We start from the raw sequence: 23,705 nt of genomic DNA, 5'->3' as shown, positions 1-23,705 counted from the left end.
AAAGGGACCATAAGAAAATATATAATCACCATAAAAAATATTTTATGTTATGTAAAATTAGAAACGTAAAAATATAGTCTAAAATACACATAAACTGCAATTTTTCTTATTTTATGACCTATATTTTTATTTTCTTATGTCAAATTTTACGTAGTGAATCAATAGAAATGTAACTATTTGAATTCAACACGTAATTTAATTATGAAATGATCGTAAGATTACCTCGGGTGAAGAATAACTTATTCTGCACCCTGGGTAATGAATAGTAACACTATGTATTACAACCAAGGAACACAAAATAAATTATGTTATGCAAAGTGAGGTATCGAGCAATTTAAGATAAGAAGTATCCAATAGGTTTGTTTCATATTATCACTTTTTTTAGAAAAAGGAGGATAAACTTCCGTCCTCTACATCATTATGATGCACAAAATCATATATTATTAAAGTTAAATACCAAGCATCAGTACCGAAGTACACAAATAACAAATAAAATGCCACAATGGGGGAAAATATCACCTTTTTTAATGGGCAACACACTACTACAAACTACAAGAGTGCAAAAGGGAAATCAAATAGTCCTAATAAAATTGGAGGTGGCATGATTAAAATATTGGTTTCTAACTATAATTATAGACACTGAGTGCTAAATAAGAATACAATTATATATGTAGTTTTCTTAAAAAAGAATTGAAGCTTATTTCTTGGTTAAAGATAAATCTTGCAAAACGCCTGCGTCTTTATACTAAAGGATATATATGACAAAATTAATTTAAATGTTCATACATTTTTATTGTAGTTTGTTTTTCTTAGCCAACTTAGCATATATGTCTTGATTTTATTATAATTTTCACAGATGATTCGATTTATAGTAAATAATTTTAAGTCTTATAGTTTATAATCAAACTCACATGAAGGAATGTTGCTAAGGTAGTGCTCATGAGTGCAAATGTGCAGATAAAAATTTATTGGTAATGCTATCTGGCTGAATGTTCGCTGGAAGGCGGATAGCTAGCAAACAAACGCATTTTGCTGGCAGTTTTACTTGCGACCCGAGGTCAAATGATGGCAGTTTCTACACGCCAGAAACTATTAGTCTGTGAAGAATCTGCCAGCAAAAACGTTCGCAAATGTCGCCTCTTACGGTGAACGTTCACCAGCTATTAGGATCTAAAAATATACATACAAATTTATCATAATTTATGAACATATTCTTATTATTTTACTATGTTCATATAATTAGTATGCCATTTTATATTATATAATCATATTATTATTTTCGACAAAAGGTGGATTTTATTGACTCAAGATGAAGCATTAAGTGAATACAAACATAATGAATACACACCCGGTCTCTGCATAATTAGGATGCATACATCCAATACGAACACACACATACCTAAACATGACGGCAAATAGCAAAATCATACAAGACGAAAGTTATGTCTTTGCAAGAAAGAAAAGAAAATGACCCGAAGCGATCAAATCAACGATCGACAAATTACAACAACGACCATCTATGCACCAACCATTTCTTGACACCACAGGATAACAACATTCTTCAACAGCAACGCCTTTCGTAAGGGAACGACGCTCAAGCGTCATCGTCGCCGGATCCAACCACCAAAGGTCGGATTCTAGGTTTTCACCCCGAAAAACAAGTCTGAGCATATTCGAGCAATGCCTTCAACAAGATCACGACAAAAAAATATCGTCATTGTCAGGTATAACCCACTTGAGTCAGACCATTGATTTTCACCCCGGAGCTCGAGACTGGGTAGACGAGGAGCACCACCAAATTGAAGTTAATCATGTGTCGTCACCACCATTTTTCCTTGATCCCAACGAATGGGTTGGTTTAGAAATCCCACCATCGTCACTGCAGCACCATATCATCTGCATCAAGCCATTGTCCATGGATTGCATCGCAGCAACGAAAGCTAACTGGCTGAAGTGAGAGCCGCCAAAACCAATCGTGTAGCCTTCTGGCTGCATCCCACAACTTCGCTAGCATGAACCGTCGGTCGGTGTCACCACTGTTAGATCTGAAGGAGGAATCCTCTCAAATCAAACACGTGACCAAGACGTTCGTCGATCTAATCGGATTCGACCACCACAAAAGGGCATCGCCATTAGGAATCTGCAACATCGTCGAGAAACTACCCCGTGGCAGGTCAGCTGGGCCTACACACTGTCGATCCCAAGGCCCATAGATGGAACTGGCCATGCAGCTTCCATGGTCGTCATCGCTGTAGAAAAGACCCAGGGCCACTGACGTGGCTCCCGCGCTCGGCCATGAGCAAGCCCCACGGCGAGAGCCTCACTTAGCCACAACTAGCGCATGCCTATATCTACGCTACTCTTTATCGTCGGTGATTGCTGTTCTGGTGCGCTAGTCCTATAAAGCCTTAGCACGGCGACTTTCTGACTGTCTACTGCAACAAGTTTTGTCCGGCTCCGGCAAGGAAGGGATGATGATGGCAGCGAGCCTTCGGCTCGTTTCAATACTTGTACTCATTGCTATGTGGTCTACAGGTCTGAATGTAATTTTTATTATTTTTACTATTTGTTGCATGATTGAAGATGAATATATCAGAAGTTGATCACACTGCAGTGCAGAGAACGCTTTTATCTAATCTAATATAATAAAGCTCTCAAAGTTTTCCCTGAAAAAAAAACACTGCAGCTTCATTTTTTTTGTTTTTTCTAAAAATAAAAAATATAGTTTTGGGGCTTCAATCCCACATCTGCACTTTCACTTTCCCCATTGCGGCTGCGCCCCACCCTAGACTCCGCCGCCGCCGCCGCCTCCCCCCATGAGCACGCAGGACGGCGAGATGTCGGCCACCCTCCACCACCGCCCCCGCTCGCCGCTGGAAGACGAGGATCTGCTCCTCGAGATCCTCCTCCGCCTCCCGCCGCAGCCGTCCTCCCTCCCCCGCGCCTCCGCCGTCTGCAAGCGCTGGCGCCGCCTCGTCTCCGACCGCGGCTTCCTCCGCCGCTACCGCCGACACCACCACCGCAGCCCTCCCCTCCTCGGTTTCTTCCGCAACGACCTGCGAGGTATCTCCTACACGCCTGCCATGGAGGCCCCCGATCTTGTTCCCGCCGACCGCTTCTCCGTGCATCTCCACGACGCCGGCTACCACTTCCATCTCCTCAGCTGCCGCCACGGCCTCGTGCTCATCTCCCACTCGTCGCGGAACCAGGTCCTGGTGTGGGACCCCGTCAATGGCGACCAGCACCACATTGCCGCTCCCCTTGGGTTCGACATGAAAAGTACCCCGATGGACGGGGCGGTGCTTCGTGTTGCCGGCGACGCCCACCACTTCCGGGTGGTATTGGTGAGCTACAAACAGGAAGATGAACAGGCGATCGTCTCCATTTACTTGTCGGAGACCGGTGGATGGAGTGATCTTATCTCAACGCCGGTTCCAGGCAAGGCCATGGATTATGAAGGCATGCCCGCTGTGCTGGCCGGGGATTCCCTTTGCTGGCTGCTCCCTGGGGACAATATAAGTGTAATTCTTGAAGTTGATTTGGATAGCCAGAGTCTAGCTGCGATACGGGTGCCGACGAATATGTTTGCCGAAGGTCAAGACTTGATGGTTATGCGAGCAGAGGGTGGCGGTTTGGGCATACTCTCTCTGTCAGAATTCACGGCCGAGTTATGGAAGAGGAATACCGACTGTGATGGTGTTGCTTCATGGGTGCTGGGACAAACTATTGAACTGGACAAGCTACTTCCCCTGAATTCAGATAAGACAAGCAACATATGGATGCTAGCTTACGCCGAGGAAAATAATGTGGCTTTCATGCGTACGATTGCTGGTATCTTCATGGTCCAGCTTGAGTCATTGCGGTTCAGTAAACTTCCTGAAAACAACAACGCTGTTGTCTGTTATCCATTCGAAAGTGTCTATGCTCCAGGTAATAACATGTCATCAAATTCTGGTTATAACAAAATCATGTCTATTTTCAATAATTGGTTGATGGCCTTTCACATCCTTTTGTTAATTATAAGCTAACAATTTTAGGTAGTGTCATATTAAGTGTTTCTTTTGCTGCTTGACGACCTGTTCAACATATAGCAAATTTGTTATGTAGTGTTTCTATTCTGATGCTTGTGTGGTAGATTTATTTGATGGTTCTGGTCTGGATTCACATATGTTACTGGTTGCTAATCTGCTAGTGTCCTTTATGCTTTTGACGTCACCAGTTCATCATTATGTTGTTTGTCAACAAATATGTAGCTTGCAATTTCACATTATCACATATTGGTATTTGTTGAACTATCTGGTTCAAGTCAGAGGTAGCAAACTGTCTTTATCAGTTTATTATGTGAATATCTATTCAGTAATATGATGAACACGAAGACTGGATTTTTTTTCTTCCTGTAATTACTGAACTAAACTCCGCCTATGTCTTCTAGGCATAGCCGGTCCCAAGCCCGGGTAAAGGAGGAGGGTTGTGATAGGCTTGGCGAGCCAACGTAAAAACTAGCCAGTCCCATAGGTATGAAACCCATTTGAGCGAGAATAGTACTAGGATGGGTGACCTCCTAGGAAGTCCTCGTGAAAGGGTTTCATATCTAAGGGTTGTGATAGGCTTGGCGAGCCAACGTAAAAACTAGCCAGTCTTTTGGGTATGAAACCCATTTGGGCGAGAGTAGTACTAGGATGGGTGACCTCCTGGGAAGTCCTCGTGAAAGGGTTTCATATCTAGCCTACCCCAACTTGTTTGGGATAAAAGGTTTCGTAAGTGCTCCAAGTGCTGTAATTACTGAACTAGATTTCACTATTGCTACCTGTTGACATATTCAGGAATTGTATACTGGTAGCATTAGTTCTGGGTTATTGTTTTTTCTTATGTTGAAACAACTGCATGAAAAATTAGTTTGAACCAACTGAAATATCAAATAGTGCTCAATAAGTATATCTGGACTTTTAAATCTAGTTATATTTGTTCATTTGATATTGTTATTGGGCTAATATTCTTGAATTGATAATGATGAATTTGTTGTAAATGAATGCATAATTGTTCATCTCATCTCTTGTTGGAGATTCCTGCTGCGAGTGGCAAGTCCGTTTGTACCAATGAAGCTCAAAAAATGTTTTCATTTCATTTCTCAGGCTAAATATATTTTAAAGATAATCTCTTCTTATAGTCAGGATCATGTTGGTTGCTATGATTTATTGGTATGAGCATGTTTTACTGTTTCTGATATGGTGTATAACAATTTTATTAATTCTGGATAACATGTCTATTCTGATCGGCTAATAGCCTGAGTGCGTGTGTCCTTCATTTTCACAATATTAATCATAATGTACTGTTTCGTAATATTTAAATTTGATAGGCTGTGTTATTTTCTTTACGGTTCCTAATGTTGTCAGAACTGAGTTATTTTCCCCAAATTACAGCTGTGAGTTATCTAAATATCTTGTTGATTCTACCTTGTATCTATTTAGCTTTCCAATTGAATGTTATTGGTTGTTTGACTTTTTATGATTGCAGAAGCAAGCATTGGTGGTGCCATGGAGCTGATCAAGATAAGCTAGTATGATGTACTGGTTGAGCAGGCAAGCTTATCTTCTAAATTTATGTTGAGGTATATGAACTGTTCTTTCAAAAAATTGTACTTCTTTCCTTTGTACTGCCATTCCTCAAGTACTAAATTGTAAGTGAGGGCTCTGATATTTTCTCTACAATCCATTCCACAAAAACGGAATCGCAAGAGAGGGCTCTTAAGATTTTCTCGACAACCCTTTGCTTAACTGTTGCCCACCTGGCCACCTCCTGTCATGCTTCCTTCATGGCAGGCTACATCTTGTTTCTTATCTCCAGACACTGCTTCCTCATCCCTTCGCCAGCGTCTCTCCATTCTTTTCCTCATGCCCTAACCCACCTACGCCATCTTTTATCAGCTGATGCTTTAAACTCCTCCACTGGAGGTGCTCTTTCGCTTGCCTTTCCCTTCTATTCAGCTGCCTTTCTTTCAGTTTGCCACCTCATTGGTACTCTCCAAGTTCCCTCTGCTAGTGCAGGTTCTTCTCCTCTAGCTCCCTAGATGACCGATGACTTGAACTCTTCCCCCTTTTGCGCAGAAGTTTGTTCCAACTCGATCAAGATGATAATGTTGTCATGTTAGGTGGTAGCAGAATAAAATACATCCTCTTTCTTGCTTCATGGATTTGTTTTGTTTTGTTTTTTGCTGTTATGGATCTATCAGGTCGCAGTGTAATTTATACGTTTTCCCCTGTTAAGTGACTGCTAACTAATGATACCTGAGCATTTGTTCCATGCTTCCTTTATTTATATGGGCTTATAGCTATGCCATTTCACGTTGCTGATTATTTTGAACTGATAATTGTGACAATTTTTGAAGACCATGCCTTCGTGAATTGTTGTACTACTATTCATCGTTTTGCTTGCAGTTAAGTTATTACAGTTTTATGGACAAGTAGTCTAGTTTTAGGCAGTTTGCTTAAAAATTGTCTCAGCATATCTCTCATTGTCAGTCAAACTTGCACATGTAATTGGCCTTTGTTTGGTCCAAAATCCAAACTATATATGCAGCTATGCTTTCTCTAAGTTTAGTTCTTCAATTTGATCACAGTAGATGTTTAACACTTTATATTAAACACATGATCGAAATGGCATGACTGGATTCATCATGAATACTGCTTTCATCACGAATTGCACTTTTTACTACTCCCTCCGGTCCATATTACTAGTCTTAGATTTGTCTAGATATGGATATATCTAACACTAAAATGTGTTTACATCCCGTATCTAGACAAATCTAAGACAAGTACATATTGTCACTAATAGTAGCCAAAGTATTGTTTTTAATGCTGTGCTAAGTTAAAAAAAATGACCATCTATTTTGGACCGAAGGACGTCTATTCGTCAATAAGAGATGCATGATCCCTTACTCGACACTTCTACTGCATGAATTTGATTAGATTCATCCACTAGTGACTAGCTAGCTTTTTTGGCATTTATAAGAAGAATGCCTGTGAGGTTTTTCTTATTTCCTACTCCATGAACCCGTTGTATGCCCACTGATATTTTAGCCTCTATTAGGACCAGATATAGCCAATAACTAATATTTTAGCCTCTGTTTGTGATTTTGGTTTTGTCTAATAATGCTGTGATGATTCAACTTTGGCGATCTGCACAATGGTGAAGCTAATGTTTATTGCTTGAGTCATAGAGAGTCGCAGATATAAATTTGATGGCTTTTCCATGTATTAAAATTGGTTCGACTGATGTCATAATTGCCCTGCAGGTATCAGAGTTACGTTTTGGTGGCTGAGATGCAGAAGTGGCTCGTTTGATGGGATGCACACGGAAATTTACCCTTTATGTAGGGATGCAGTGGTCAGCTGTGAAGTGAAGTCATAGGAATGAATCACTTATTTTGCTCAAACCCGTCTTGTTATCGAACGCAGTCAATTGGCCAAGTGACATGGAGACATCAGATTTGCTTGTATTAATCAGTACCTTTCAGTTGATCTTGCTTGCTTGCATTCCGTGTGTTTGTATTTAAAAAGTTTCTTGTGATTGATTTTCCATGTTGCATCTGGCGGGGAGAATCCCGCGTCAAATTTCTGCTTATGTCCCACTTTGTGTGTTTGTTTTTATCTGGTTCTGACTAATCAAAGTTGAGTTGCTTGCTTTCACCAGGATTCAGGGAGGCTTGTATGAGATTGCTAATGTTTGAGTTCTTTTATGTGTTAACCTCTTGAGGTGAACATGCCACTTTGAGATTTGCAAAATTTCACACAAGTGATGCGCCGACGCGCGGAACACATTTTATTGATTGGTTCGTCAATCACAGCCGTTCAACATCTTGCAGGCTATTCAGCTCCTTATTTTGCAGGTTGCTGGGCGTTAAACATGGCCCCACCTCTTGACGCACTCAACCTTTTGACATGACGAGGAGCACGCACAGGGCGGCAATGGCGGTCACCCTGTTCCTCACCTCCATGAGCTCCTGTCCTTGGGCGCACAAGCTATGGGAAGAGAAGGGAAAAGGAGAGGGAGCTGCTGTGGAGTTCGAAGTTGTGACGGATAGTGTTGGGATTCAGCCCTTGTCCCTTGTATGGGTGCGTGATGTATGGGTGGTGAGAAGATACACGTGTTTCACGCCGGTGCCACCTTGTGTCAAATGTTCGGCCCGGCTGACAACTGGTTTGGTGGGGACGGTAAATGTAACTGGCACAAGGACATCAATTGAAAATGGCATATGTAAAGTCTCTTTTTTTCAAGAAAACTTCTGATCTATTCATTTTCAATCTATGGCATATGCTAACGAACACCAAAAATAATAAAAATTATATCCAGATCCATAGACCACCTAGCGATGACTATAAGCACAAAGATGGTTATTTTTTGGTAGTTGGCAACTGGTTCAGTGGGATGGTAAATGTAGCTCACGTTACAACATGATTTTGAAACAACTCATGTCAGGACGAGGTTTAGTTGGCAACTGCCTCCGTGGGGATGGTAAATATAGTTGGCACCATATATTAATTTGAATGGTGGTAAATGTAGTTGACACCAGGACATTAATTTAAAACAATACATGTCAGGACGAGGTAGATGACAGTAGATTCAGTAAGGATGGTAAATGTAGCTCGCACTAGGTCATTTAATTTGAAACGGTCATGTCAGGACTAGACAGCTGTCAACTCGTTAGGTAAGGATACTCAATGTAGCTGGCACCAGGGCATTAATTTGAAGTGACACATGTCACAACAAGGTACTAGCTGGCAACTGGTTTGGTGAGATGGTAAATGAAAGTGAAATCGCTATTTTAGGAGGACCTCTTGCAAAGGTCACTCCCACCTCAGGTGGTGATAAGTGTTGCACTTCATGTGCACATTTGTCGTAACTGGAAGTTTTAATGAGATTTCTTTTGACGTATGGAGGCACGGGCGGGTTTGTTAGTGATTTTTTTTCTGTAGTTTTATTTTTAGAAGGTTTTATCTATCGAGCCGTCGTCCAAATTATGGACCAATTTTATAGTGGCGTTTCCCACGCGAAGATTTTTGAAAGCAAATAGGTTTCGATAAATTTTTTCGAATGAAATATGTGCTCTAAAACTGCATTAACCAGTGCTTCAAAACTATACTAACTCATACTTCAAAAACTTTACTAACTGTGCTTTACTTTTGGAGAAGTATAATCGGGCTTTCACTTGAAAAGCACAAGTATGCTTCACGCGAAAGCACACTTATGCTTCCCTTTTGAGGAAGCACAAAATCAGAACTTGGAAGCACATCTATGCTTCACAATTGAGAAGAATAGAAGCGCTAGTGTGCGTTACGCGGAAGCACATCTATTCTCTAATTATGAGAAAGTACAAAATCATATTTCACTTTTGAAGAAGCATAATTGGGCTTTCACTTAAAAAGCACACCTACGCTTCCCTTTTGAGAAAGCACACAATCAAAACTTGAAAGCACATCTATGCTTCATAATTGAGAAGAACAGAAGCGCTACCGTGCTTTACACGGAAGCACATCTATGCCCATTTTTGAGGGAGCACAAAAGCATTACCCTTTTTTAGGGCCGGCAAAAGCATAATTGTTTTTGACACGAAAGCACACACTCCTATCAAACATAAAACAAAAAATAAATGAGAAAAATCAAACCCCCATAAAACAATAAAACCCGCCCCCAAAAAGGGAAGTGTCCATGCGCGACGCGTGGCGGTGCTAGAGCGCTCCCGTGCCATGGAGACTGCCTGCTGAAAGCCCCTCCCGCAGGCGCACCTATAGATTAGTTGCCCCGAGAGGGTGTGTTGGATAATCAGTACATCTCTACTACTTCCTCTGTTCCGAATTACTCGCCGCAGGTATGGATGTATCTAGATGTATTTTAGTTCTAGATACATCCATTTCTGCGACGAGTAATTTGAAACGGAGGGAGTAGTATTAAAGGTGGATGTGATGTAGCTTGAGCTGGTAATCTGCATATTAAAGGGAGATGTAGCTGGAGCTACAGTAATCTGCATATTAAAGGGAGATGTAGCTGGAGCTACGGTAATCTGCATATCCAGTGTTTTCACGTCCCATGCGGCGACAACATTGTGGCCGGACCCTTCTCCTCACATTATGGGCAATATGGCAGCGTCGCCGATAGCGGCAAGCAGCACATGCAAGCGCAAGCAAGTCGTACACACAAACCTACATCACCTTCAAGTTGTACATGGTCTGGGCCTGCTTGCAGCAACACTATTCTGTCTGGTCACGCGTGATGATTGGATCCGCACGATCAGATGGAGTGCAAGGAGTTTGTGTTAGACAAAAATTCATGAAGTTAAAAAAATGTTTCTCAAATTGGCCATGTTCCACTCCAATGTCTTTGTTGTAGAAAAGTGTTCTGTTTGCCACATAGTCTTATTGAAATCTGCAATCGCAAGCCAAGGGGCATTTTCCCCATCTTTGATTCATTTCAACGGTTCCCACATATGATGCCTTTCATGAGATTTAATTATGTTCACTATAAACAAAAGTACCCCAACATCGAGGGCCATAGGGATTGAGTCGGATCAAAACATCGATATACCTAGGGCCAACGACAAGCTTCTTTATTTCCCCACCTTTTTCATGGTCGGCTTGCACAATACTCCATCCGTAAAGAAATATAAGAGCGTCTAGATCACTATTTTAGTAATCTAAACACTCTTATATTTATTTTCAGAGGGAGTATATTTTTTTAGGCCTAGCCTCTATCGCAATTTATTGACATACCAATTGCTTTGCAACGTTTCTTAGACGGAGACTATCTTAGGCTTGTAAGTATGGACTAGGCATACCAGTTCTATGGAAGATTGATACTTTTTCCACACTATTTTACTCAGTAAGATTCTTGTTGTGGAAAATAAGGCCCACATGTCATACACAAAAAATATCTGGAAAATTTCCCAAAAGGCAAGCCAAAGTGTGGCTAACAATTTAAGCACCTAACCTAAGGCAAGTTTGGCTAAAATAGTATGGCAAACTATGAGACCGGCTACCGGTTTTAACTAGCATGATTTAAATCACTATGACTTGTAAACCCGATAACCAAAACTAGAAAAAGAGGCGGTCACCTCAAACTGTAATAGTTGTGCTGCTGTCACCTTATAAAATATATGAATAAAAATAGCGGCATTTGTCTTACCTTAAAAGCATATAAATCAAATAATGACAAGATTTGCATACAAATTGCATTTTTTATAATATGTAATAATAAGTATATAATGGTGAAAGTTTCGCAAGAAAAAGTTTCCTAAGAAGGAATAATTCAGTAGAATCAGTATTATCATTAAAAATAAAAATAAAAAAAATCAAATATTGACAAAACTTGCACGAATTTACACAAAAGGGTTTGGCAAAAAAAATTGCACATATTTTACACAGAAGTTGCCCTTTTTAAAATATGAAAGAATAACCATACAATAGTGGAATGATATTGGTATTATAGTTAAATAGATAAAATTAAATAAAATGAAAATTAAAATGAAAACAAAATAATGAATTTTCAAGGGAAGAATAAAACCCTTTAAAAAAGAAAATTAAAATAAGAAACAAAATAATGAAATTTTCTACGGAAGATTGATACTTTTTAAGCAAAAGCAAAAGAAAAAAGAAAAAAGAAAAACAAAATAATGAAGTTTTCTATGGAAGAATGAAACCCTTTAAGAAGAAAGAAAATAAAAAACTAAAACAAAAACAAAATAATGAATTTTTCTATGGAATAGTGAAACCCTTTAAGAAAAAAAAACTAAAACTAAATAATCAAGTTTTCTATGTAAGAATGAAACTCTTTAAGAAGAAAGAAAATGAAAAAAATAACTTGCACACAAATATGCCTTGAAATTGCACTATCATAATATGCAAAAAATAAGTATACACAGTGCAATTTTTGCTCTCTATTATAATTTACACACGTGGTATATCATATTTGCATGTATACTTACTTACAAACACAAAAAAATATTTTTTCTAAGAAGAAATCAAGTATAGTGGCATTGGTACCACCCTTTAAGAAGAAAGAAAATAAAAATAATAATGATACAATTTACACATAAATTGTACCTTTTTAGTTTTGTAAGAATAAATATATAATAGTGAATTTTTCATAAAAACAAAGTTTTTAAACAAGAAACAAATTAGTGGCATTGGTATCATCCTTAAAAACAAGAAATGAATTAAAAACTAAACATTATAAAAAAATAAAGTTTTTTAAGAGAGAGTAACTTAGTGACATTGGTATTACTCTTAAGAAGAAAGATAAAAGAACTTGCACGTAGCTTTGCAGTGAAAGTGCACTTTTTGTAATATGCAGTGAATACACATATAATAATGTAACTTTAGTAGTCTAATATAATTTACACAAATATTGTATAGTACTCCCTTTGTCCGAAAGTACTTGTCATCAAAATGGATAAAAGAGGATATATCTAGACGTATTTTAGTTCTAAATACATCTCTTTTCATTCATTTTGATGACAAATATTTTTGGACAGAGGAAGTACTTTAATGCATACATACACATAATAATAAAAAATATATGCATACATACACATAATAATAAAAATATATTTAATTAGCCAAAAAATAGCATAACACAATTAGCATTGTTATTACCCTTAAAGAATAAAGAAAATAAAAAAATTAAAATTTTTCATACAATTAGCACAAAAGATGCACTTTTTATAATCTATAGAATAAATATATAAGAGTGAATTTTTCGTACTCTAATGTAATTTGTACAGGTGTTACTTGCATGCATACATTCACACACACTTATTGCACGCACAAGAGTTAACGGAACCGAGCGCCATTCCTCTCGTCCCTGTCGGCTCCAACCCTAGCCGCTGCCAGGGGGCGCCAATTTTCTAGCGCCGTCCTCCGGTGGCTCCCCTCCGCTGACGACATCGGTCGTCTGTGGTGAGGGGGGTCACCGGATCCACGTGTGTGGATCGATTTTACTCCCTCGTAGTTTAGGTTTTAGACTGTTCATCGTCTTGGCTTCGTGGCCATGATGACTGTGTTAAATAAAGATTCTTTGGATCCTTCCCCGACGAGGTCATCGGCCCTATGGTTGGAGATGGATTTGGAAACCAGTATGTTCAAGTAAGGATGGCGTGGCGGCGGCATCCTCGTGGTGGACCTGTGTCCTCGGGCTCCGCCGTTGTGATGGCGTTTGCTCCAGCGTCGGCGCGGAGCTTGGGAGGTAGTCCAGGAGCGGATGTAGATTATGATCTGCATCGACGACATCTGAAAAACGGAACGTGTGCTGAGTTCGTGGTTCATGGATGGCAGGTATGGTTTCCTCCTTCGGCGTCTTAGTCGTGGTGGAGTGCTAGATCTGGAGTTTGATGGCGTGTCTGCGGTGTTGTCCCGGTCTAATTCGTTCAACGGCAATGACTTCACTTTTGATGAGCCACCTTGAAGGTCCGTAAAGCTGCATATCAGCGATGGAGCCGCGTCGAGCTCGGGTGGGGAGGTGATCTTTCATTCTTTTCTTCGGCGGCTGCTGTGGTGGTGCCGAAGGCAAGTGACGGGTGTTGGTGTCAAGTTCAGAAATGTTCTGCTATCTTTTTTGTCTTGTCATGTCGATTATTACGTAACTTGTACTTTAATCTTTAAGATACAAATGAGACACGTATTATCATACAAAGAAAACATTTACACACACTCAACATCCAAAAACATATGTAAAGAAAAAAAACTCAACTCAAAAGTAAAAGCGTACATACACAGAAAAAAAAAGCAACCCAGGGTAAAAAGCATGCACACCAAAATCCAGCCCAAGAAGAAAATCGACTGACTCAAAGTCAGTCGAATCCAAACAACCTAATACATCAGCAAAGCGTGACAATTGTCTGAAAAAAGAAGCAAAATGTGATGAAAAAGAAAAAAAACTACATAAATCCTAAAGCACAATCCAACGGCCAGAAAATCGACTAACCACAAAACTAAAAGCCAGCTGACCGAGATCTACCTAAATAGAGTATAATAAAGGAAAAAGAATTTTATAAGACCACATCTTGATAGATGACACGTAGCATTCACAAATTACAAAGCACCCTCCACTCTCCACTTTAAATCAGGGGGAGAGATATTAGATGTTTTGTAATTTGTGAATGCCACGTGTCATCCACAAAACGGGTCTCATCTGCTAACCGTAAGACTTGGTCTCATATAATTTTTTTTCGTAACAAAGGGTGTGATGTTTTGGCTCTGGGATCGTAATAATCATAGTGGAAATAGTTTAGAATGAAAGAACTGATTTTTGTTTTTCTAAAAAGGTCATTTTTCGAAAGAAAAAACTTCAATCGCACTGCAGATTCATTTTCCCGCATCTGCACTTTCACTTTCCCCATTGCGGCTGCACCCCACCCTAGACTCCGCCGCCGCCGCCGCCGCCTCCATGAGCGCCACCGCCATGGCGGCCGCCCTCCACCACCGCCCCCGCTCCCGCCCGCCTCTGGAAGACGAGGATCTGCTCTCCGAGATCCTCCTCCGCCTCCCGCCGCAGCCGTCCTCCCTCCCCCGCGCCTCCGCCGTCTGCAAGCGCTGGCGCCGCCTCGTCTCCGACCGCGGCTTCCTCCGCCGCTACCGCCGGCACCACTGCCGCAGCCCTCCCCTCCTTGGTTTCTTCCGCGACGAGCTTCCAGACCTCACCTACACGCCTACCATGGTGGCCCCCGATCGTATCCCCGCCGGACGCTTCTCCTTGCATCTGTACGACAGCCGCGCCAGAATCCTCAGCTGCCGCCATGGACTCCTGCTCGTCGCCCGCTCATCGGGAAACCGGTTCCTGGTGTGGGACCCAGTCACCCGCGACCAGCACAGGCTTGTCGCGCCACCGGCGTTCGACATCTACGCAGCCCAGGTGGACGTGGCGGTGCTCCGGGCTGCTGGAGACGCCCACCACTTCCAGGTGGTATTGGTAAGCTACCAACAGAAACAAGTGGTCGCCTGCATTTACTCCTCGGAGACTGGTGTATGGAGTGATCTCATTTCAACACTAGTCCAACGCTCGGTCGCGGGTTATGTAGACATGCCGGCTGTGTTGGTCGGGGATTCCCTTCACTGGCTGCTCTCTTGCGTTGGTGCAAGTGTAATTCTTCAGGTTGATTTGAGTAGGCGGAGCCTAGCTTTGATACAGGTACCGTCTATGCTTGCCCATGGTCATTTTGTGGACTTTATGACAGTTATGCGAGCAGAGGGTGGCGGGCTGGGTTTACTCTGCAAGAAAGGCTTCACCGCCCAATTATGGAAGAGGAATGCTGGTTGTGATGGTGTTGCTTCGTGGGTGCCGGGAAGAACTATTGAACTGGACAGGCTACTATCCCTGAATTTAGAGGAGAAAAATCACATACAGATGATAGCGTATGCTGAGGAAAATAATGTGGCTTTCTTGCGGACAGTTTCCGGTATCTTCATGGTCCAGCTTGAGTCATTGCAGTTCAGTAAACTTCCTGAAAAGAACTATGCTTTCTATTATCCATTAGAAAGTGTCTATGCTGCAGGTAAAACCATGTCTTCAAACTCTGGTTTTAACAAATCCATGTTGATTTTCGACAATTAGTTGCTGGTATATTGCCGTTCATATCCTTTTGTGTTAAGCTAACAGTTTTAAGTAGTGCCATATTACTTGTTTCTTTTGCTGCTTGATGACCTCTTCAACATATAGCGAATTAGTTCTGCAGTTCTTTTTTTTTTTTGAACCAGAGTTCTGCAGTTCTTCTGTTGTGATGCTTGCGTGGTAGCTTTATTTGATGGTTATGATCTGGATTTACATCTGTTACTGGTTATGTAACAATTGAACTAAATTTCGCTGTTTGCCTTTTGACATATTCAAGAATTGTATATGGTAGTGCTGTGGTGCAGGCTTTTGTCATGGTGAAAACAACTGCATGTGAATATTCTCTTAATTTGACTGGCTGTTTGGTTTTGTATATCTTCCTAATGCTGTATCAGAACTGAGTTTTTTTTCCAGATTACAGTTGTTAGTTATGTAAATATATTCCTAATGTTGTATCTATCTAGCTTTCCATTAGAATGTTATTGGTTGTTTGACTTCTTATAATTGCAGAAACAAGCATTGCTGGTGGACATGGTGGAGCTGATCAAGATATGCTAGTATGATGTACTGGTTGAGCAGGAAAGCTTATCTCCTGAATGTATGTAAAGGTATCTGAAGTTCTGAACTGTTTTTTCAAAACCATGTATTTTTTCCCTTTTTACTGCCATTAATTCCTCAAGTACTAAATTGCAAGAGAGGATTGTAAGATTTTCTCAACATTTTTTTGCTTAATTGTTGCCCACCTGGCCACTTCCCATCATGCTTTCATGGCAGGCTGCGTCGTGTTTCTTTTCTCCGTGCCCTGCTTCCTCATCCCTTTCTCAACAGGTCTCCATTCTCTTCCTCATGCCTTCACCCACTTACATTCTCTTTTATTTGCTGATGTTTTAGCCCCTCCACTGGAAATCCTCTTCGCCCGCCTCTCCCTTAGATCCATCTGCCTTGCTTTCAGTTTACCTCTGTTATGGCCGGTTTAGGCCCACCGGGCAATCTTAGCCCACAAGTTATTTTAGGTTAATTCTTATGCAAGTTATCTTAGGTTAATTCTTATGCAAGTTATCTAGGTTATAAATATAGGCTGTAAGACTCTTTTTGGAATTAAGCAATAAGAAGATTATCTCTATTGCCCGGCTCCCAGAGGAGCCGGAACCCTAAAACCCTAGCCGCCTCCTGTCTCCGCCGCCGCCCCACGCACAAGGACGGCGCCTCGCCGCCGGCCGCCGCGCTCAAGCCCTCGGCCCTCTCCTTCCTTCCCCTACAGCCTCTGGCCAAGACCGGGCAGAACCCTAACTCCTAACACCTTGGTATCAGGTACCCGGGTTTCGACCATGTCTTCACCGCCTCCAAACCAGCCACCACCACAGCCGTCGCTGCCCAACACCTCCCCCATCGCCGCTACCACCGATTCCACCAACGCCGCCGCTGCGTCGCCGGGCGCCACGGCCTCCCTATCGGCGCCGATCTCCACCGCACCCGGTAGCATGCCGGGCCAGGGCCAGCCGCAAACCCCCATCCAGCAACCACCACCGTCGCCTCCCCCAGCGCCGCCGCAGTTCACACCGGAGGCTATGGCTGGCGTGCTCAACGACCTGGTCGTCGCGGTCCAGGGCATCCGCCTCTACTTGGCGAGCCCGTACGGGCCGCCTCCACCGCTTCATTCGGCCGCGCCCGTGGGCCAGCAGGCGCTGCCATGGTACTCAGTACCGGCGGCCATCAGCGGCGGCTACCCGGCGTTTTCCCCACCGGCGGCTTCGACGCCGCCTTGGCCGCAGTGGCCGACGCCGTTTGCGGCGCCAATCGCGCCGCCCGCCACCACCCAGGGACCGCAGTGGCCGACTTGGGCCCCGCCGCCCGCGCCGTCCCTTCCGGCGGCAACGGTGCAGGTTCCACCACCGCCCCCGCCCAACCCTAGCCTGGGCCGGTCCTCGCCGAGCGGCCTTCCGATCCAGGAGGTCCGCTTTCCTTCGTCACCGTCGCCACTTCCCGGCTGGCTCCACGGGCCGCCGTCGGCTTCGACGGAGGCCCAGCCACCGTCAGGGTTCCAGTTGCAGCCCGAGGTGTCAGGCGCCATAGGGAACTATGCTGGCCCTTCTACCCTGGACCAAGCTCTGTCATCAGCCCTCCGTACCGCCGAGGCAGTGGGCCAGGGCGCGCCACACCAGCAGCCGCCCCGGTTCGCAAAGATCGACTTCGCAACGTATGACGGTTCGGACAACCCGCTTAACTGGCTCAACCAGTGTGACAGTTCTTCCGTGGACAGCGCACGCCCGCGTCGGAGCGCACTTGGTTGGCTTCCTACCATCTCCGCGGGGCCGCCCAGACATGGTACTACGCCCTCGAGCAGGACGAGGGCGGCATGCCACCGTGGGATCGCTTCCGCGAGCTATGTCTTCTTCGGTTCGGACCACCGGTATGCGGGAGCCGCTTGGCCGAGTTGGGCCGCCTGCCTTTCACCTCCACGGTGCAGGATTTCGCCGACCGCTTCCAGGCACTAGCATGCCACGCGCCTGGTGTGATGGCCTTACAGCGGGCGGAGCTCTTCGTCGGCGGCCTTCCCGACCACATCCGCGTGGACGTCGAGATGAAGGGGCCACAAGACCTTCAGACCGCCATGTACTACGCCCGTGCATTCGAGCGCCGCGAGGTGGCCATCCAGCAGGAATCACCGTCCCGGACTGCCGGGTCGCTACCCGGGCCGGATTCCCCGCAGGGTCGGCCTGCGCAGGCTTCTGCGGCACCCCTCGCCGCGACCGCGGCGCGCCCGTTCCGCCGGCTCACCTCAGCCGAGCTACTCAAGCGTCGCCGCCAAGGGTTGTGCTTCAACTGCGACGAGCCCTACACGCCTGGCCATGCCTGCCCACGACTCTTCTACCTGGAGGTTGCAGACTACATTCCGGAGGACGCCGTCGCCGCTGACCTGGCCGCCCCAGCTGTCGAGAAGGTGTTTGACGCTGGTTGATCGCCTCGAGGAGTTCTGCAAAGCGCTTCCCCACCTTACAGCTCGAGGACGAGCTGTTTGTGCAGGCGGGGAGAAGTGTTATGGCCGGTTTAGGCCCACCGGGCAATATTAGCCCACAAGTTATCTTAGGTTAATTCTTATGCAACTTATCTAGGTTATAAATATAGGCTGTAAGACTCTTTTTGGAATTAAGCAATAAGAAGATTATCTCTATTGCCCGGCTCCCAGAGGAGCCGGAACCTAAAACCCTAGCCGCCTCCTGTCTCCGCCGCCGCCCCACGCGCAAGGACGGCGCCTCGCCGCCGGCCGCCGCGCTCAAGCCCTCGCCCTTCTCCCTTCTTCCCCTACAGCCTCCAGCCAAGACCGGGCAGAACCCTAGCTCCTAACAACCTCCTCCTTGGCACTCCCCAAATCCCCTCCAGTAGTGCTGATTTTTCTCCCTCTAGCTCCTCAGATGACTGATGACTTAATACCTTTCCCCCTTTTGTTCAAAATTCCTTTCCTACCCGGTTATAGATTATAATGGTGTCATGTTAAGTGGTAGCAGAATGAAATACATCCTGTTTCATTTTTTTGTTATAATTTTACCACTTCCTACATTGCCTTATATGTTTTTTGTGGTTATGGATCCATCAGGTCGTAGTTGATTTATATGTTCTTCCTCCGCGTCAGTGGCTGACAACTAACTATACCTGAGCATACTTCATTTATGTGAGCTTATCACAATGCTATTTCACATTGCTGCTTATTTTGGATCATTGTGATACCTATTGAACTAATTATTGTAACAAAATTTTGAAGAGCATGCCTTTGTGAAATGTTGTACCACTGTTTATCGTTCTACTTGCAGTTAAGTGCAGATTTGTGGACACTTATTCTAGTTTTAGGCCATTTCCTTAAGTATTGTCTCAGCACCTCTCATTGTTAGTTGCATATGCAATCGGAGTCATACAAAATCAGCTGAATGGTATAAAACTTTAACGGCTTTTCCATGAATGCATGATACAAATTTAGTTTGATTGATGTAGTCATTGCCCTGCAGGTATCTAGAGTTACGTTCTGGTGGCTGACATGCAGAAGGGGTCACGGGGCTTGTTTGCTGCGCCCCACAAGGAAAATTTGCCCTCTATTTAGGATGCACTAGTCAGTTGTGAAATGGACTTGTAGGAATTAGTTGCTTATTTTGATCAACCCGGTTTATATCTAATTTCTGTAGTCAATTGGCCAACTGGGCATGAAGACATAATGAGCTTGTTACGATTAATTAGTACCTTTCATTTAATCTTGCTTGCATATTGTGTGTTCTCATATTTTCACTTTATCTTTTGATTGTGTTCCATGTTATATTAGGTCAGATGTCCCATTTAGTGTGTTTGTTTTTGCCTGGTTCTACTAATGAGTGTTTAGTTCTTTTGCCGTGCTTGTCGACCGCGAGCTCCCTGCCGACCGATCGTCTCCACGCGCAGCGTCGATGCTAGCTAGACTTAGACCTTGTTGAGTGGCCACTCTCTTACTGTCGATCTTGTTGCATATGGATCACGGCCTTAAGATTGTCGTTTGGAATGTTCGTGGCCTTAACGCCCGCACACGGAGATTTGCTGTTCGGTCCCTGCTGGCCTCCACCTATGCGACCATTGTTTGTCTCCAGGAGACAAAAATGGCCATGATTGGCTCCTCGGTGATCCTGGACACACTTGGTTCAGAGTTCGATGGCTACGTGTACCTGCCAGCGATTGGCCCGAGAGGCGGCATCCTCCTCGCCTGGAGGAGCAGGGCCGTGAGCATCACAGACCTAGAGTTCTCCACGAACGCGATCACCGCCAAGGTTTCCGCTGGCTCTGCTGCCCCTTGGTGGTTGACGGTGGTTTATGGACTGTAGGAAGACAAGGATATAATCGCATTCCTCCATGAGCTGCGTGACATCCGGAGCTGCGTGACATCCGGAGCGCTTGCCAGGGGGATGTCACGCTTGCCAGGGACCTTGGAATCCAGGGGGATGTCACGCTTGCCAGGGACCTTGGATGCTATGCGGGGATTTCAATCTAATCTACCGCGACGAAGACAAAAACAATGGCAACCTTCATAGGCGTATGATGGGCAGATTCCGGAGGCTGATCAATGATCTTGCGTTGAAAGAGGTCTATCTCAATGGCCGCATATCTGGTCGAACGAGCAGCCCCCCCTCCAAACACTTGTGCATCTTGACAGAGTGCTCTGCACTTATGACTGGGAGGAAGCCCATGCTGCTTGCAACCCTTCGCTTCGCTTTTGTGATCTCGGACCATAGCCCGCTATTTCTGGACTGTGCCTCGGTCCCGGCTGCCCTTCGGTGTTTTCATTTCGAGGACTTGTGGTTGCGCATGGACGGCTTCCACGCGACGGAGGACACGGCTTGGAGGTCTGTACACGACGTTGACCCCTTTCGCTGGCTGATGCTTCGCTTGCAAGCTACAGCACGCAAGTTGACAAGCTGGAGCTCACGATCGATTGGTAACATTAAGCATAAGATGGCAATCTCGCGTGAACTCATTTCGCGCTTTGACAAAGCTCGAGAAGACCGGCAGTTGACGCCACATGAGGACTGGCTCCGCAAACAGCTCAAGATCGGCTATCTTGGCCTCGCGTCCATGGAGCGCACATTTGCCCGGCAGCGCGCACGGATAGCCACTCTGAAAGATGATGATGCCAGTACAACCTTCTTCCATCGGCAATGTTCCTTCAAGCGGCAGAAGAATAGGATTTTCAGCCTGACCGTGAACGGCCAGGTGGTCACCGATCACGAGCACATGGCAGAAGCGGCATTCACACATTATGATGCACTGCTGGGCACCGCAGTTGACCGTGAATGCACGCTGGACCTATCGGAGCTGATCACGCCATCTGACCTGGCAGAACTTGATGCTCCCTTTAGCGCTGCAGAGATCTGGGAGGCGATCAAGCGGCTTCCGGCGCGCAAGGCACCGGGACCGGACGGGTTCGCTGCCGAGTTCGTACGAGCTTCCTGGACCACGGTACGCCAAGACTTTGTGGATGTCTTCCAGCAGCTCTATGAGATGAGGGGCCGCGGCTTCAGCAAACTCAACCAAGCGCTGATCACCATGCTGCCGAAGCGCGCAGACGCGACCACACTGAATGACTACCGACCTATAAGCCTTATTCACCTAGTGGCAAAGATCTTCGCCAAAGTGTTGTCCCTACGACTCGCCCCGAAGCTGGACAGCCTTGTGAGCCGGAGCCAAAATGCGTTCATCGCTGGCAGGAGCCTCCACGACAACTTCATTCTAGTCAACCAATTGGCCCGGCTTCTCCACCAGTTGGGTGCCCCGCGAGTCTTGCTCAAGCTTGACCTTGCGCGGGCCTTCGACTCCCTGGCTTGGCCCTTCCTCATGGAGACCCTGCACCAATATGGCTTCGGAAATAGATTTATGGAGTGGATCGCCATCCTCCTATCTTCGGCAAGCACACGCATACTGATGAACGGTGAGCCAGAGCCTCCTATCTGGCACCGCAAGGGGCTCAGGCAGGGTGATCCTGTGTCACCACAGCTATTTTTGCTCGCCGTTGACATCTTGGGCAGGCTCGTCAAGCGCGCTATTGACATGGGAGTCATGGCACGGCTACACCCGAGGCGGTCCATTCCCATTGTGTCGCTGTACGCGGACAACATGGTGCTATTCTGCCACTGCTCGCCCAGCGACATCATCGCCATGCGTGAGGTCCTGACGCTCTTCGGCCGCGCTTCCGCCCTAAGGGTGAACTATGCCAAGAGCTCCACCTCTCTGCTGCACTGTGACACGGATGAGGCGACAGCAGCACTTGCGCACCTAGGCTGCCCCATCGTCAACTTGCCGATCACCTACCTCGGGATCCTCATCACGGTAGGCCGACCAACTGCTGCCCAACTGCAGCCCCTAGTTGATGGGATTGCCGGCCGGCTCCCCGCTTGGAAGGCCAACCTGATGAACAAGCCTGGGCGGCTTTGCGCTGGTGAAGTCTGTGCTGAGCGCCATCCCCGTGCATCAACTACTCGCCTATGCGCCGCCTAAGAAGACGCTTCGTCAAATTGAGAAGATTGAGCGCGGTTTCTTGTGGGCCGGCCGCGCTGCCGTCAATGGAGGCCATTGCCATGTCAACCGGCGCCGCGTTTGCCGCCCCATATCGCACGGAGGCCTGGGAGTCCAGGACCTGGAGCATGCTGGCCTTCCTCTACGGCTATGATGGCTATGGTTCTCGCGCACTGACCATGAGCACGCCTAGAATGGCCTGGACCTACAATTCTCTGCCGAGGAGCGAGCGCTCTTCTTCGCGTCCACCACGATGACCCTCGGAAACGGAACAATGGCATATTTTTGGGAAGACCGCTGGATAAATGGGCAATCCATTTGCGAGATCGCCCCGACACTTTACAAGTGCATACCCAAACACCGGCGCAAAATCCGGACCGTCGCTGAAGGACTGCTAGGCCATAGCTGGGCCAGGGACATTCATGGGACCTTGGGCATACACGAGATTGGCCCGTACCTTCAAGTCTGGCTGGCGATCGAGCATATCACGCTCTCGGACACCCCTGATCATCTAGTTTGGAGATGGACGGCCTCCGGTATATACTCTGCTAGCTCATGCTATCTTGCCACCTTCCAGGGATCCATGACTTGCTTCTCGTGGAAGCTCATATGGAAGAATTGGGCGCCGCCAAGAGTGAACTTTTTTCACTGGTTGGCTACCGCTTGGCTCGACGCGGTCTCCAGCACCAGCCAAGATGCCCACTCTGTGACCAGGCTCCCGAGACGATGCGCCACCTCCTTTTGGAGTGCCCCTTTGCCAGGCAGACTTGGCACGAAATCCTGTCCTGGCTACGGATGACCACTGCAGGGCCAAGCCACGAAGATTCACTCATGGACTGGTGGCTGCAGGCAAGGCAAAACACGCCAACACTGATGCGTAAGGGCCTAGCCTCCATTGCTCTGTTGACACCATGGATGATCTGGAAACAGCGCAACGAATGCATCTTTGAGGGCGCCCAGCCCCTTGTTCAGGTCCTGGTCTCGAAGATCAAAGAGGAAGACAAGCAGTGGGCAAGAGCGGGCGCCCACGGCCTACGCGTCATTCTGCCGCCCACCTGGGACGTGCACTAGTTTCGCTGACCCTAATT

General features: G+C 45.6%; 2 protein-coding genes across 2 annotated transcripts; both read left to right on the top strand.

Annotated features, from left to right (window-relative positions):
- The first annotated feature begins 2,764 nt into the window (after positions 1-2,764).
- Positions 2,765-7,624, top strand: LOC119314304. Its single transcript, XM_037589037.1, has 3 exons — positions 2,765-3,930; positions 5,515-5,608; positions 7,292-7,624. The coding sequence occupies exons 1-2, from the start codon at positions 2,817-2,819 to the stop codon at positions 5,556-5,558; spliced, it is 1,158 nt and encodes a 385-aa protein (XP_037444934.1). The 5' UTR covers positions 2,765-2,816; the 3' UTR covers positions 5,559-5,608; positions 7,292-7,624.
- A 340-nt stretch (positions 7,625-7,964) lies between these two features.
- On the top strand, positions 7,965-19,901 carry LOC119315562. The gene is made up of 4 exons (XM_037590134.1): positions 7,965-8,253; positions 14,312-15,538; positions 16,105-16,202; positions 19,596-19,901. Exons 1-3 carry the CDS (start codon positions 7,965-7,967, stop codon positions 16,155-16,157), a joined length of 1,569 nt encoding a protein of 522 aa, XP_037446031.1. The 3' UTR covers positions 16,158-16,202; positions 19,596-19,901.
- The last annotated feature ends 3,804 nt before the right edge of the window (positions 19,902-23,705 follow it).

This window comes from Triticum dicoccoides, chromosome 6A (genome assembly GCF_002162155.2).
Source record: "Triticum dicoccoides isolate Atlit2015 ecotype Zavitan chromosome 6A, WEW_v2.0, whole genome shotgun sequence".
Taxonomy (NCBI): domain Eukaryota; kingdom Viridiplantae; phylum Streptophyta; class Magnoliopsida; order Poales; family Poaceae; genus Triticum; species Triticum dicoccoides.
Note: the sequence above shows the minus strand (reverse complement) of the source record. Positions and strands in the feature narration are given on the sequence as shown.